Source organism: Pelodiscus sinensis, chromosome 1, assembly GCF_052426305.1.
Source record: "Pelodiscus sinensis isolate ZL-2025 chromosome 1, ASM5242630v1, whole genome shotgun sequence".
NCBI lineage: Eukaryota > Metazoa > Chordata > Testudines > Trionychidae > Pelodiscus > Pelodiscus sinensis.
Genome location: NC_143052.1, coordinates 231,398,391 through 231,414,741, shown reverse-complemented (window position 1 = coordinate 231,414,741; position 16,351 = coordinate 231,398,391). Strand labels below are relative to the sequence as shown.

At 41.9% G+C, this 16,351-nt stretch overlaps 1 protein-coding gene across 2 annotated transcripts in view; it reads left to right on the top strand.

Annotated features, from left to right (window-relative positions):
- Positions 1–15,183, top strand: part of LOC102454358 (gamma-aminobutyric acid type A receptor subunit gamma3) — a 304,822-nt gene extending 289,639 nt beyond the window's left edge. For both annotated transcript variants that reach the window (XM_075916406.2, XM_075916388.2), the window contains one exon: positions 6,107–15,183. In XM_075916406.2, coding sequence (XP_075772521.1) covers positions 6,107–6,385 — 279 coding nt within the window. In that variant the 3' untranslated portion in view covers positions 6,386–15,183. The remainder of the gene's footprint in view (positions 1–6,106) is intronic.
- The last annotated feature ends 1,168 nt before the right edge of the window (positions 15,184–16,351 follow it).

The window sequence follows — 16,351 nt, the reverse complement described above, 5'->3', positions numbered from 1 at the left end:
AATCAAAGGGAGAAATAATCAAGAGGAAACTGAGGGACTATAAGTAGCTCAGTCACTCTAACTGTTTAGTGGGAAATAGGAGTCAGAGAGGTTTAGGGAAGTTTTGGTTTGTTTCTCCAGGCTGGAGAAAGGAAACATGTTCATTTGAAATCAAAGATGTGACACATGAGAGTAGAGAGATTGAGAAGAAGGGAATTAAAGTGAAAGCTCAAGGGAAAAGAGGAAGGAGAAGGCAGGATTCAGGAAATAGGTCACAAGTGGAAAGAGAATAAAAGAAAGGAATAATGGGGGAAGGATGAATTGAAACTAGAATAATAGCCAAGAGCCAATCCTGTGAAAATTCCTTTAAACTTCTAAAACAGGCCTTATAAGTATATGTTGCATATAAAAGGAGAAAATGAGAAGGGAGTCAATGAAAGGAATTCTATCGCAAGCTAGAAGTGAGCTGGCTTTGAGCAAATGGAAAAGATAATGGTGTGGAAAGGCTGAAGCAGAAAACAGGAAGTTATAAGGAGGACATATTTAAAGGCATATGTGACAAGATGCTAACACAAGGGAGGTGTATTGACTGAAAATGTGGCTATTTGCTAAGTGACATGAATTTGAAGGCTGGCTTTGCTGTTATTTACTAAATAAATGAAGTTAATGGGTGAAGAGGAATTCTGGGCGTATGACAGGCATTAAAGGTTGTGAAGCGGTTTAATGCCTTTGTTAAGGGATATTTTAAGAAATATTAAAAACTAGATCAATATAAAAAAGTAAAGTTTTTTTTTCTGAACGGTTTTCTTATCTTTATTTGAGCTACCTGATGTCAGTTTTGGTCACATGATGGTGAGTACTCTATTTTATTCAATAGCAGCAAATTAATGCATGCACATATAGTTGACACTAGTTGAAATTATTCATGAATGATGCAGTAATGTAATGTCATGTGTGAGCCTCACTATGAATATTCTTCTTTTTTGTTAAAAGGTCAGTTTGTTTTTTCACTCTGAGAATGGAACAGAAATACATATGACTGTATGCTCTTTCCAAACCATCTTCGAGGGCTAGAGGTGTCTTATTTTTACCCATGCCTCGTTGCATATCTGCTTTAGCAAATAATATATAGAAACTGGGAAGACAAATTATGTCGTGAAGTTACATTAACAAAAATGAAACTAGTTCTCATGGCACATATATCAATGACTCTTAAACAGTTAAAAATAGAGTTTGCATTGCAAGTCCCACCTACCTTTTTTCTTTTGTGTTTGTTTGTTTTGGAAAGTTCTTTTTCCTAGAGAACTTGGTACATCCCATTCTTGAAATTATTTTGTTCAGACATTTTAAAAATTAGTGAGTCTGAATAATTAGGGAATGATAGGAGCAGGAGCCTAGTCCCACTGGAATATAGAGTTATTCTCACTATTGTGCGTGCTTTCACACTCTCTGGCCCAGTGATGACAGTGGAATCATTTCCAAAGGAGAGTTTGTGGGAGACCCACATCAGAATATCTCAGAGCTCAGTGAATTGGCACATTCCTGAGGGTAGGAAGCCCCTGTCCAAATCCTTTCCCCCTCTAGCAGAGGAGGGAATTGAATGTGAGTCTCCTACTTTCCAGATGAGTGATGTAATCACTCAGTTATAAGGTAACCATCACCTCTCATCCTCCCTCCACTCTATTTTGTGTGGAATGAAGTAAACACCCACCTCATTCTTGCAAGAAATGACTTAATCTGCCTGGTTCCAGGAGGATTCCTGATCTTGGACCCATAGCAGAGATAGGTGCCTCCCTGAAGCCTGGAAATAAGCATCTTTCTCTATGAGAGGGGTAGGATTTAGGAAACATTCCTTCCACTCACATCTCTCATTGTCCAGCTCAGAAAGCTCCCCTCATAGTGTACTGGCATTGGTGGGTCATGTGGTTATGTGCCTAACTCTACCTTTTCATTGAATAGGGAGCCTGAAAACTTAATTTAGTCTTCGGACATCACAAGTTTGTTCTTGTGATTGTCTGGGTACCTACAAGCTAGGTGTTGTGATACTGGATGTTGTAATGTATACATCCCTGTGTGGATCCATGCTGAAGTGACAGTTTGCAAGCTGATGAAGCTTCAGTCACATTTATGACAGTGTTTTAGTAGCACAGCATTTAATGTGGAGCTAAAATACATTACAACAGCCTCTGGTGCCGTTCTGTATCATATTATTATTATTACTATAGACATTTTGGTGTGGTTGGTGGTCTGAAAATAACAAGGCCCTGTGCCAAGGAACTTAGGGTATGTCTACACTACAGCGCTATTTCAAGTTAATGCATCTAGACTCAAAAACTAATTTGAAATAGTGTTTTGCTATTTTGCTATTTCGAAATAGAGCGTCCACATTGATTGGATGCTGGATCGTATTAAAGGGCAGCTGAAACTGGTTCCAGCAGGGCAACAGGTCAGTAGTTGCTTTGTGTGGCTGCTGTCTGAGGCTTGTGCTTAAAGGGATGCCCCGGACAGCCGATTCTCAGCTTTCCCACTTGCTTGCCTACCTCGCCGAGTGACAGCAAAGTGTTTTCCTCTCTGCCTGCTTCGGTCACTCTCCTTTGGGACACCGTTGCAGTCGGCACCATGGAGCCAAAGCCACTCCTGGGTACTCTGGTGCTCATGCTGAACGTGTTGCTACAAGCCTGGCAGCAATTGCTGGAGGCTGCCTGACACCTTCTGCTGCAGGCCAGCCCCCTGGCTCTCCCCCTACCCCACCTGGGGGCCCTGGAGGAGTGGCACCCAGATGCCAGCATGCCCCGCCGCATCTGGCGTCTGGACACCAGCAGCGACTGGTGGGACAACATCGTCCTGGAGTGTTGGGGAGACCAACAGTGGACCCAGAACTTCAGGATGAAGAAGGACACCTTCTTGGAGCTCTGCAGAGACAGGACACACGCATGAGGCCCGCCATTCCCCTCCACAAGTGGATGGCCATCGCCTTCTGGAAGATCTCCACGCCGGATAGCTTCCGATCCGTCGGGAACCAGTTAGGCGTGGGGCGATCCACCGTCAAAGCGGTGCTCATGCAGGTACGGCACTCACCAGCCACTGGGCCAGGATGGGGGGCTGCAAAGAAGATGTGGGCTGCCCCAGGGAAAACGGGGGGGTGGTGGTGTAAGTGCCCTCCCCGGGAGGGGGTCAGTCCACCCCGGCCACACTACAGACTGCCCACGGTGGCCAGGATTGCAGCGGGGGTTGCTCCTGGGAGTGGGGCAATGGTGGGGAACGAACACTCCCAGCCACCCAAGTGCCCCAGTGACCCTCAGTTTTGTGTGTGTCTCTGCAGGTGATCAACAGGGTGCTGCTCCATGGAGTCATCCATCTCACCACCCTGGACGCAGTCATCCAGAGGTTCAGCGCCCTCGGCTTCACCAACTGTGGGATGGCAATCGACGGGACACACATCCCCATCCGTGCCCCGGAACACCAGACCTCCCTCTTCATCAACAGAAAGGGGTACTTCTCGGTGATCCTGCAGGCTGTGTGTGACCACCGGGGCCAGTTCATGGACATCAGTGTGGGCTGGTCTGCCAAGACACACGACGCGCGGGGGTACTGGAACTCTTCCATGTGCCAGAGGCTGCACACTGGGACTTTCTTCCCCGACTGCCACATCAGGGTCGGGGACGTGAACATGCCAATGTGCCTGGTGGGGGATGCGGCCTATCCCCTACAGCCCTGGCTGATGAAGCCCTACATGGGACACCTCAGCCTCTCCCGGCAGGCCTTCAATGCCAGGCTCAGCAAGGCCCGCATTGTGGTCGAGGGGGCCTTCAGCTGACTGAAAGCACAGTTTAGGTGCCTCCTCACCCGCATTGACCTTTCCCAGCACAATATTCTGAACGTGGGGGCAGCGTGCTGTGTGCACCACAACTTGTGAGAGAGGAAGAGGGAGGCTTTCCTGCCAGCCTGGATGGCAGAGGCTGACCACATGGCTGGCCAGTACGTACAGCCCTGCACGGCTGCCAGCTGGGAGGCCCTTTGGGGGGCTGGCCACATCCGGGAAGCCCTGCGGGAGAGCTTCCAGGTGGACAAGGACTGAAGTCCCCCTGGTGTGCCCCACTGGGGCCTTGTGCCTTACATTCCACCCCCACCTCCTTCCCCCTCCTAACCCCCCTTCGTGATCTACAATAAAAACACCTGTGTTGCCACAAAACAATGTCTTTATTTCACATAACTGCGGTGGGGGGAGGGTAGGAATGAGGGCAGGAGAGGGGAGCGGGGAAACCTGGGAGGAGGGAACTAGAAGGGGGAGGCAAGGGGATGAAGGGGGAGGGGAAGCTCAGGGTTAGGGGTACTGCTGGCTCTCCCGTCTCGCAGCACTGTGGGTGCGGGGGCGTCGGAGGAGAGTGGGTGTGGAGGGTGGGGCAGGAGGGATGGGGTGTGCGGAAGAAGCGGGAGGGTGAGTAAGGGTGGGGGAGGAGCGATAGTTGGGGTGGCTGCAGGGGCTGGAGCAGCAGGAGGCAGCAATTGGTCCGCCAAGGCCTGCAGGTGCTCGCGGAGGGCATGGCCCTGCTCCCAGAGCTCCCTCAGGCTCCCCCGCCACAGCTGCAGGTCCTCTTGCACCACTACTCCTGTCTGTGGACCTGCAGTCCCTGCAACTACAGCTGCTGCCTCTGGAACTCCTCTTGGTTGCAGGTGCACCTGCTGGCCCAGGTGCAGGTGGAGGGTCCAGGCGGGGTGGTGCGTCCTGCACTCGCAGGTGCTGCGGCTGTGGTGAAACAAGAGAAATGGTCAATTCTCCTTGGGGACACAGTGGGTGAAACCCAGCCCCCACCCCTGCAAGGTGAGGACGGCAGGTGTCTGCATCATCACATCCTGCTATCCCCGGGAACTCGTGGAGCAGACAAGTTTTCCTGGTTGTGCCCAGAGTGGCCACCAGGGCTCCCTGGGAAGGGCTGGAGGCCAGCTAATTTGAAATAAGTGTCTACACAGCACTTATTTCGAATTAGCTATTTTGAATTAGGCATTATTCCTCGTAGAATGAGGTTTACCTAGTTTGAAATAAGCGCTCTGCTATTTCGAATTAATTTCAAAATAGCAGTTTGTATGTGTAGACAGCTATTACAGTTAATTCAAAATAGGGGCTCTTATTTCGAATTAACTCTGTAGTGTAGACATTATCTCATTAAGAATGTAAGGGTATCTTTACTATAAACATTAATACATCCAGTGGGGAAGGGGAAAAAGGGAAGATGAAAGAAAAAGAAAGGTGAAACTCTGAAATGTATTTATTTCATGTATACCTTGGGAACCTTGGCAGGCACTTGTGAGGCCTGATGCAAAGATCGAAGCAGTCATTGCAAGTCTTTCCACTGACTTCTGTAGACAAGGTGGGATTTGCAGAGTGAGGAAACTTGATGCTTACGGAAAAGTAGGTTCTTACAGGAGAAGGCTATGTGAAAATTAAATGGTGTTACAGCAGAGAACTCAAAGTATTAAGAAGAGACGGGGTAGAAGGTAGGATAGAAGAAATACAATGTACATAGAGGTAGAAAGATAGAGCTTTGAAATTTTTTTAGTATTATTCTTATTCTTATAAAGATAGCTAAATACATTTGCATCCTGTGATGTTTCTTTGAAAGTCTGTGATAACACCTTTCATCTCTAGTCACTCACAGCTAATTTTCTTTCTTCCCTTTCCTTTTCCTTTTCCCTTTCCTTATTATTCTCACTCATGATAAGCTTAGGTAGCATTAATGCAGCTTTATTTGCTAATAGGAAGAAGATTGCCCCATAAAATAACTGATGTGCCCACATGCCAGCTCTAATTATAGATTTGATAGTCATAATTTTAATGTTATGATACATTGGTAAGTATAAATACGCACTTTAAGTATGAAAACTGCCTTGAAGCATCTATGAAGAACACACAGCTAGAATTAATTTGAACGAGTAACTGCATATCAAAATTACCCTATGAAGCATATTTGCAAAAGCAAAGACATTGATTCTAAAACCAAAAGTATCAATTGCACATATGCCACATATCTCTAACATCTATGGGCTAGGTCCTCAGCTGTTTACAGATTTCTAGCTCTATAATCAAAGGAAGTTTTTCAAATGTTTGTCTTTTTTCCCTTCTCCCCAGAACTATTCTGTACTTGATATAAGACCACCACCTACAGTCATCACATTGAACAATGCCATGTACTGGCAAGATTTTGAAGAGACTTGTGTCTATGAGTGTCTGGATGGGAAAGACTGCCAGAGTTTTTTCTGCTGTTATGAAGAATGTAAATCTGGCTCATGGAGGAGAGGACGGATTCACATAGACATCTTAGAACTGGACTCCTATTCCAGGGTCTTTTTTCCAACATCGTTCCTGCTGTTTAACCTGGTCTATTGGGTTGGATACCTCTATCTTTAAGTTTATCGGTAGTGGTGAAGACTACTGTTTCACATTTCTTGGGGATGGCGAATATGAAAAAGTGAAGGAGGACATGGTCAGTTTCATCTCAAATTATACAGGCCACGTTACTTTTGTCATCACAAAATCAATGAAGGATTTTAATATATAGTTGCCTGAAAAAGAAAAAACCTTGAACAATTCTCCTGACTGCTATTCATTTTAAGTACAAGATTCTTACTAAATTCAGCTGAATTTGTACTGTAAGCAATGTTTATTAATTCTTATATAATGGACCTTTACTATTCTCCCTTGGCATAGAAAGCTAGACAGCATTCAAGCAAGAAACAAAGGTCAAACATCTGATGTGGGTTCTTCATTCTTATGTCTCTTTCAGTTTCCCCAAGTCCCCAGAGCTCAAAGCAACTCCCACAGGCACTGGTTAGCCATGATGTCTAAGCTCATACCAATGCAGGCCACATTTTTTTATTGAGACCCATTTCACAGGTGTTGGGAGATCTTGTCTTGGCTGTCTCTTTGCATGGGACAAATCTCAAACCATGCAAGCGCCCTTCTGTTGCAAAGCTATGGGATGCATGGGCTTAGCCCTCCCTTTCTGTACACATTGGTTCTAATTTGAGGTGAAAAGCTGATTTATAAGACAGGCAATGTCTTTGACTTTTTCAAACTCTGAGCTATCTCTGAAGTAGCTGCAACTAATAAGCATTTAGATCTTAAAAAAAAAACTGACCAAGCATAACAGAATGGCATATAATTTCTGGAATAGTTTACTTGAAACTGGACAGGACTTCTGCTTGTTTGTGATATTGTAGCAGACTATACATGATAGGACATATGTAAGATTCACTACTTAATAGCAGTAGGGGTATGTGATTTTCTGCAGATTACAATTTAATGCAAAGTTCAGCCATGCATTTTTCTTCTCCTCCCTTGCTCCTTTAAATTACTTTACAGAGTGGAGGACAAACAAGTATATTCTTTTCCTATAGAATTAAATCTTGAAGTCCTTAATTACAGAAGACTCCAATGAGAGTCTTGTCTGAGTTAAGCACTGAAAAAAATTGATCTATGTAATTCAGTATAGGAGCTGGCAAGTTTTAACACTGGGTGTAAATCAAAACAGTTATTGGATCAGAAAAGACTAGGGTTGGTTTTTTTTTTAAATAACCAAATAGATTTTAACTTGGAAAAGCATTTTGTATTTTTGGAACATGTTTCACAAGTTAAATTATTAAGAATTGTCCATTTTGCAACATTTTAAAATATTTCTACACTGTTAAAAACCTCTTACGTTTTCAGCAAATGCTCAGTAATTTATTAAAACAACAAAAAAAAACTTAACATTCTCCACCAAAAACCAAGTAGCAATGAGTTCTCTGTGCTCGTTAGTTGAAAATAGCCACATCAAGCAAGAAGAGTGTGTTAGATTAAAACGTAAGTCTGCCTCGTGTGTATTTGAAAATAATGTACTGTACGTTATATCTGAAGAACAATTCCTTCTGTCCTCAAATGGAAACATATATAAAATCCCATAAACATACAAGGACTAATAGCAGAGTTAGGCTTGCCAAAGATGAGGGGGAACTGGGAAGGGCAAAGACCAGTGATTCAAAGGTAACTGGGACTCCTTGCTGCTGCTACTGCTGCAATAGCAGTAACAGAGTCCAAGAACCCCAAGTCCTTTAAATCACCACTAAGATGCCGTGTGCTCTGTGCGGCACAGCGGTCTGGCTGCCCCAGCCATGTCCCTTCTGCCTGAGGCCCCGTCCCTTCTGGGAGTGTGCAGCCATCCTCTCCGTGTACCTTATCTAGGGGCCTGCAGAGGCTGTCGTCTCCCCTGGTAACTACATGGAACCGTAATTTAGTCAGGTTCTTGGAAACACCAATGAATCTCACTGCTGCTTCTTCTGTCTTTGCAGAGTGTTTTTAATTAAGTAAATAGCTCACAAGAAACCTAAAAATAGTTTTTTCAACATATTTCTAGTATCATAAAAATATAGCCAAGACAAACGATAAATAGAAAAAAGAAGCTGGATCTAGAAAAACTCTTGCATGTTTGGCAAATCTGAAGCAGAAGTACTAAAAAAGTAATTGTCTCCTTTGAAGAGAAAACAAAATGGGGTGGTTTTTTTTGGCCAGATCAGGACCTCATTTTAGTGAAGTCTATCCTACCTATCTCCCACCATAAATTGAAACAAACACTCATCTTCCCCAAATATCAACATATTCATAATGAAACCACATTTCCTTTGTAGCTCACTGTCATTCTGTAAACTTTCTGTGCGCTGGTGTGGTATTGTGGGTTCCCTGCATTGGATTTCAGCTATTGTCTAAGCAATATGGGTGGTGGACTTAAAAAGCGAGATAAAGCTAAATATTCAGGGCTAAAACCAAGTAAATAGATTCTCTGATAAGAGCCACCCACAATAAGCCTAAAAAAGAGAACAGATCCCGTTATCTTCTGCACCCTGAACATGGTAACCCTCTGCACACAAACACCAATTGACTTCAGCGGGAGTGTTCTAGACAAAGAGGGCTGCTTGCATCATTAGACCTTTGATTAATAACATTTTATTTATTAAGCAGTTATATACTTAGATGGATTTTCTTAGACTCAGTGGAAATGGAATATTCCATTTTTAGACTATGCAGTACCGTGATTGGACTTTACTCATTACCTTGGTAATACTCAGTTCTGCCTTGCATGCAGGGTACTGAACTAGAAGTCCTCTGGATGTCCCTTCCACTCCCATGCTTCTATGATTTCTCCCCAACTCAGCTAAAAGCACACACAGTACCCTCAGGTCCTCCCTTGGAAGATTAATTCTTTTAGGAGTCTGATTATATTGCCTCTCTTTTATAAGTATTGACACAAACAGATGGTGAGAATTTTAAACACCCTGCTCATCCACATCCTGTACAATAGCGAAGTGCCAGACCAAAATTTAGCCTCTGTATTGCTGAAGGTAAACTTCCATAGCTATTCTTGGACAACTGCAAACCTGACAGCATGTGGGTACCCACACACCCATCTTTCCCCCAGTCCAGCATGACTGCAGCAAAATACCACCTGCCACAAATGTATGTCTATCTTCCTTAGCTTTCTAGAACTGCAGTTTCACAGCAACAGCTCCAGTAGTGATATACTGAAACCAGTCACATAATTTCAATACACACGGAACAAGAACATGCAGTTGTATCCTTCACTTGCTACTCCTCTTATCTATTGAGGGCTGTGTGAAATGTGTCCTCTTGAACTGGGCTATTCTGCTGTCTCTAATTTGGTCCTTTGAGCTTCAGTGCAGTAAACTGTACATAAAGGAGGCAGCTGAGAGACACTAGGTTCTTGGAGAGTGTTTTTATAGTCATTGCCCCTGGAACTGTTGCTAGTTTCCATGACTTTGTCTGTTTCAGTGCTTAATATTCTGGTGGCAGTTAAGACACAGTTGACCTAGGGCAAAATCGGACGAAGTCGGGCTCAGCATAATTCAAAATGTAAATATTTGCATCATGCCCGTTTCCTATTTATAGTCCCAGAGAATATTTATATTCCCTATCCACACCCTTGCTAATGTGATATGAAAATCATATTCTACCCATGGTTTTTTCAGCTTCTTTATGAGGGAGAAAGAAGCTCAAAACATTTCTGGGGTGTCACAACACAAATTTAACACTCTACTTTTTAGTTATTGAGAAGATCCTATCTTTAATTAGCTTTGTTGCAGGCATTAACTTATTCATGTTTTTGCGATGCAAAAATTTGAAAGGCAAAAGAACTAATGGCACTGATTCACATTTACCCAGCTTCAGTTCTGAGCAATAACATTTACGTTGCCATACTGAATAAAAAGGTTTTAAATATGAATGGCCAATAAAAACAATGCTTCTACATTTCTCTGTGAAAAATCAATAGACAACCTGTGTTGAGATAGCTTGTTAAAATAACCACCAAAGTTCTTTGTCCTTTTGCTTCATTACCCTTTGAGATAATACATTTTACGCACCAAGAAGAGAATGTATAATAACAACACCTTTTATCTACTGCAGATTTACTTCAACCAGAATTTAAGAAGTGTTTTATTGCATTAAGGGAAGCACTTTCAGCATTTGAAACTTTATAAAAACACTCCAGCTCAGTACAAAAGCTATTACTTCTTGGTTATTCCAACTTTGAAAGCTAATGTACAGCAACCTCCTTGGTTTTGGTTTTCTCTTAGAAAACAGATATGTTTGATCATTTTTTCTGGATAAGTTTATTTTACTCCAGGAACTAAACTACCATTTGTAGGACTTAGGGAGGTAAAAGGTTAACCAGTTAATTGGTAAGTCTTACCCTTAAAGGGTGAGGCTTAGTGGTTCCGGTTAATCAGTAGGGCCCCCTGCCACAGGTTATATGCAAACAAAGCACCAGCAGGAATCACATGCAACTAGCTAGCATAAAGATGAATTTGGGGAGATGAGGTATCTATTATACAATCCAAATTTCTTTTACAGATGAAAATCCTGTTAATACACCTCAGATTAATATTAAACTTTTCCCAAATGGCATTACAATGATGATTCATTTTCAATCTGTGATCCACTATAAACTCCACATGGTTTTCAGTAGTACTACAGACTCAACACTTATTTTCCATGCTATAGTTGTGCATTTGATTTTCCTCACTGAAGGTAGTACTTCACATTTTCCTCTTGTGGACTTCAAACCAAGTTTCCAGTTTGTCAAGGCTAGTGCCATCCACAAATTTTATAACCATCCTCTCCACTTTATTGTTCAAGCTATTAATAAAAAAATATTACATAGCACCAGACGTAGGACAGACCTCTGTGTGGCCCCACTAGATGCATCCCACCTGTTCGATGGTGAACTACTCTTTGAGTGTGGTTTTTTAACCTGTTTGCCTCTATTTTACACTAGTTTCATCTAGACAATATTTCCCTATTTTGCTTATGAGAATAGCACGTGGTACTGTATCAAAAACCTTCCTAAAATCAGGATACATCACATTTACTACTTCCACCATCCAATAGGCCAAAAACTCTGTCAAAGTATGCAGAAGAATCTGTACTCCCAAAACAGGTCCTGAGGTATATTTTTGGCCCAGTTCCTCTTCTAAGACAACTGTATGATACTTTACTACTCAATAGTGCATGTTTGGGGAAGGAGAGTAGTTGGGAAGACTTGGTAGATGGGAATATTGAGCCACCCTTTGCCAAAAAGACACATAGCTGGAGAAACTTTCCACTGCTTGCTTCAACTCACACATTAAGTTCTGCCCATTTTTATTCTTAAGAAATGAAGAGCACAAGAGAAAGACTATGGTAACTGAGCAGCTGTCATTAATTTTATAAATGACTTGCTGGAAACCATGTTAAATAGCAACATCAATCCAAGAACAGTATCTGATAACTGCTATATTCTCATTTCAAGCCTATTCGGGTGGGCATTTTGACTTATGCTTGCTTATTACAGACAACAAAGTCTCACAAGCCCTGGATCACATCCACTTGCACCCGGGGCTGCTAACAATTCAAAATATTTTTTTCTGTTTTAAGAGTACATCTACTTCCATGGGAAAAAATGGAGATCATCCCCCAGGACACAATCGGCACAGCACTTATGCCTGTTCCCATGGAAGTGACCCCTTCTCTTTTTTAGTTATCAGACAATTGAGTGTCTTGGTTTTTCACTCCTGGCATCTGAAATGTTTCCTCTCTCACAATGGTGCTTTAACACTGAGATTACCTGCCCTCTCTTGAGCTAAACTAATGTGGGAAGTGAAACAACTACCTCCCATGCACAGTATGGTTGGTGGGGAAAAACATACTGATTTTCCCCCATTTTTGGCATCATGCCCAGGATTTGGCTACCAGTACAGTTATGTCATCTGAAAATAATTTAGATGTAACTTTTCTAACTGGTTTTTAATTACTTTAGAACATGACAACTCCCTAGTATTATTTTCCTTTCAGCATCTGGCTACTGACCACTGACATTTCTGAGCATAGCTATCCCAGATCTGCAATTATATCTTCCCTTCTGCTACGAACTTTATTTTCTTTTTCCTCTTCCACTGTGAGCCTAAGTTGGCGATGTATTTTTGTACACAAGAGATAGCTGTAATTAGACATGGCCATTCATCATAATGTTTATTACCTCAGTATTTGACATCCAGGGGTTCTTTAATGCATATCTAAATAGTGTTTCTTGGTCTTCTAATAATTGGCTTAGCTACAGCAGATGAAAGAAAATGGAGAGCCAATGACATTTGTGTGGTTCATTAGTTTGACTTGTGGGTTCTCTCAGGTTAATCCCTAGACACTGATCTAGTCAATTATTTGCAAGGCATTTTTTTTTGTCTGGATAATAACCAGACACACTTGACAAAAGAGCAACAGCAACACATGAGGTGAATATCTGGGAGATGGGGTTGATTCATTGACAATGAAAAAAAATTGAGAAAAAAATATTTTGGGTCCACCAAAAAATGGCAAATAGAAAAAACTGGAAAACATGATTTTGGGTTCAACAAAATGTCTTCTTCTGTCAGAAACAAAATTATTCACTAATTGAGCTTTGTAATGTTTTTGTTTAAATACAATTGAAGGAAATTTTTTTTAAAAAGTCATTTTAAAGAGAAACATAAAAATCTTTAATTTGGAAGAAATGTCCAAACAAAATGTTTTCTTTTCAGTTTTTAAAAGTCTCTCTCTTTCACTTTTGGCAAATCAACACAAATTCTCAAAATTGTTTTTTGATGCCAAATCTGCAATTTTCACCCAGCTCGAGAGAGAGCATGTCACAAATAATTCAGGTTTAGCTCAGGACCTCCCTAACCTGCAGAGTTTAATACAGTGGAACCTACAGGAATGACAGCGATCATCTCTCTTTTGTGATTAAGCCTTTTTTCCCCCTATTGCATTTAACATTTGTGTCAGTGGACCTTTTACCAAACTACTAGTCTATGGCAATGGTCTGGAGAGAGAAGTCTTCCCTGTCATATACATGACAGAACATCGAGAAGGAACCATTAACATTGAAAGCCCATTATTCTGCTAACAACTTGTTACAGAGCCCATTCAATGGTTAAAAAGTTCTAAGAAGTCTTGTAGGCCCCTATGAGTGAATTAGAAATGCTGGAATCTTGCTCAAAAAGTCTCACTTTTTCTTTTAATATAACTATCTAAAAATACGTGTAAAACATCCAACACAATTACAAAAGAATAAAATAAAATGCCATGCTAACAGAGAAAAATCTGCTGCCTTCTTTTCATCTGCATTGGACACAGTGTTTGAAAGCCTTAATGTTTTGAATTTGTCCCACAAACCCCCCCCCCCCCCAAAAAAATGGCATGATATAAATCTTAATAAGAAGTATTAAAAGATGATAACAGTTCAAGAGGCCAGCCACACAGTATTCAGATAAAAGCACAGTTGGGAACTACTAATGAAAAAGTATCTCACACTGAACATTCTGTAGAATTTGTGGGACCCTATTGCGGGATTTAAATATTAAATGCTGCTGAATTCATGGACATGGAGCTTTCATTAGTGTGGTGCAGATGAACAATGCATAGAACATGCATATAAAATCAAATTACACCATTAGCTTAAGCATACAACACTCCTAGCCTACGTTTACACTAGACCAGGCAGATCAGCTTAAGGTATGCCATCCAGCTACACAAAATGCGTAGCTTGATTTGGCTTATCTTAAACTGAGCTGTTGCAGTGTCTACACTGCAGGAGGCTGATGGGAGCACATATTCCTGTCAGCTTCCCTTACTCCTCACAGAATGAGGAGTATAGAACACTGGGGAGGGGGGCTGCCCTCTGTGTATGATTTGGTGGGGGGGGGTCTACCCTTGACCTGCTAAATCGAATGCTAAAAGATCGACCTCCAAGAGACGATCTTCTCTATAGTGTAGACATGCCACTATTAACTGTAGGGACAAAGTCTGCAGGGTCAATCTCTCATTTTTTATTTACTTGTGTTAGGGAGACATGTAGATTCGTTGTCATTTAGTGCACCATGTGATACTTGCCATACATTACTGTCCAAAATGTAATAGTCATAGGTAACTTTTTTTAAAGTCCAACATAAAGCAACATAAGCAACTGACTTTTTTTTCCAGTTTGTTTTTTGTTTTGTAAGTGCAGTTTTGGGAGTTAAGTGAAATCAGGGGTGTCCTGTCCATATAGGCGAACTAGGTGGTCACCTAAGGCGCCTAGCTAAATGGGGTGCCAAATGGGGGTGCAATATCATTGAAGGGTTTGGACTTGGGGGCGCCGATTGCATTGTTCGCCTAGGGCGCCAGTTGCTGGCAGCTAGTCTAGGGCCGCCCCTGAGTGAAATCCACACATATGGTGCCAAAATAGACCTTTCTTACCCAAGAATAAACATACATTTCTTACTCTCTTTACTTTCTAGGTTTTTCTTACAGATGTGTGATTTCTTTGCTAGCAGTGCAGCTTGTGATGTCATAGTGAAATGAAAGTAAACTTCTGTGCCCAATGTGCCTTGGATAATACAGGTAGCACTAGTACCAGTATGTCATTCTAGTCAAGATAGCCATCCTAGGGAACCCCACATTCTAAACCATCCAGAAAAGTCAAACATCTCTGTGCTTCATACCCTCAAGTTCTCAGATAACTTTCCCCTAAAGGCACATACATTCCACTGTACTTTGTGTTAAAGCGTAGGGCTGTGCGTCTAGACCAATATTTATATTTGTATTTTGATTGCAACATTTGTATTTCTGAATACAAATAAATACACATATTGCCAGAAAATGCCAAGGACTGAGTGGATATATTGGTGACTGTACTTTTTTTGCAAAGGAAATAAGTTTGAAAAGAAATCCTGAAATACTGTCTGAAGCAAAGATGATACCAGAAGTACCATGACAGCAATGTAATTGGGATATCATGCTTTATGAGGAATTTATGGAGATACCGAATATTCATTTCTTAGAAAATGGGTTCCAGCATTCGGATTTGGCAACCACTGATTTGTAGACTGAAAAGAAATAAAGATCAGTTTGTTCATGGATCCAACATGGATTCTGCTGCACTTACAGCCTTTACAAAACAGCAGCAGAGTAACATGGACCCAGATATGATGCAGTTTCTTTGATGTATAGTTATTGTACCATAATACTTTTTTAAATGCTATATAGTGTTGTTTTTATAGAGACTTCCAAATCCCAAACTCCAAAGAATTTGTTTTCTTAATTTAATCTAACTCTTAGGGCTTGGTGTACATTGGGAAGTTACCAGCATACATATATCAGTAGTTACGTATTGTTGTACTGTTCTAACTATACTGGTATAACAATACGTAACAACTGATATATGTATGTTGGTAAACTAAACCAGTTCAGATACTTTTATTCTAGACTATCCAACCATACTGGAATAAACATACCATTAGAAATTTCCCTAATGCCCCAAAAAGGGTTGCTGCATTTCCTGTGTGCTTTTATTTTAATTTTTATTCCCATTACTAAGCACCTCTCACTAGGCATCCTTGACAGAACTTTATGTGGCCCCATTTTTTAGGATGGCCAGCTGCCAGGTTTTCAACTAGAAAGTGTGGTCGAAAAGGGGATCTGGTGGTGTCTGGTCAGGTCTACTGACTGGACGTGCAAATTCAGCTACTGCAGTTGGGGGAGGCGGGGAGGTGCTGAGTCATCCATCCAGGACATACCCAATTTAACCGGGGCCACCACCTACCCATATCAGGAGTCTGCAGCTCTCAGCCCCAACACTTCAAGCAAGTCCCTCCTGACCAGAAAGAGGTGGGGAGAGCAGGAAGAACAGCAAGTGACAGGGGGAAGGGCCTCCGGGAAGGAAGGAGGGCAAGGGGGAGGTCTAGGGGGAAGAGGAGGTTCTGTCCTGTTTTTAAAGATGACAAAGTTGGCAACCCTAGCCACATAAGAATTATACCCACCAGTGTCCTCTTC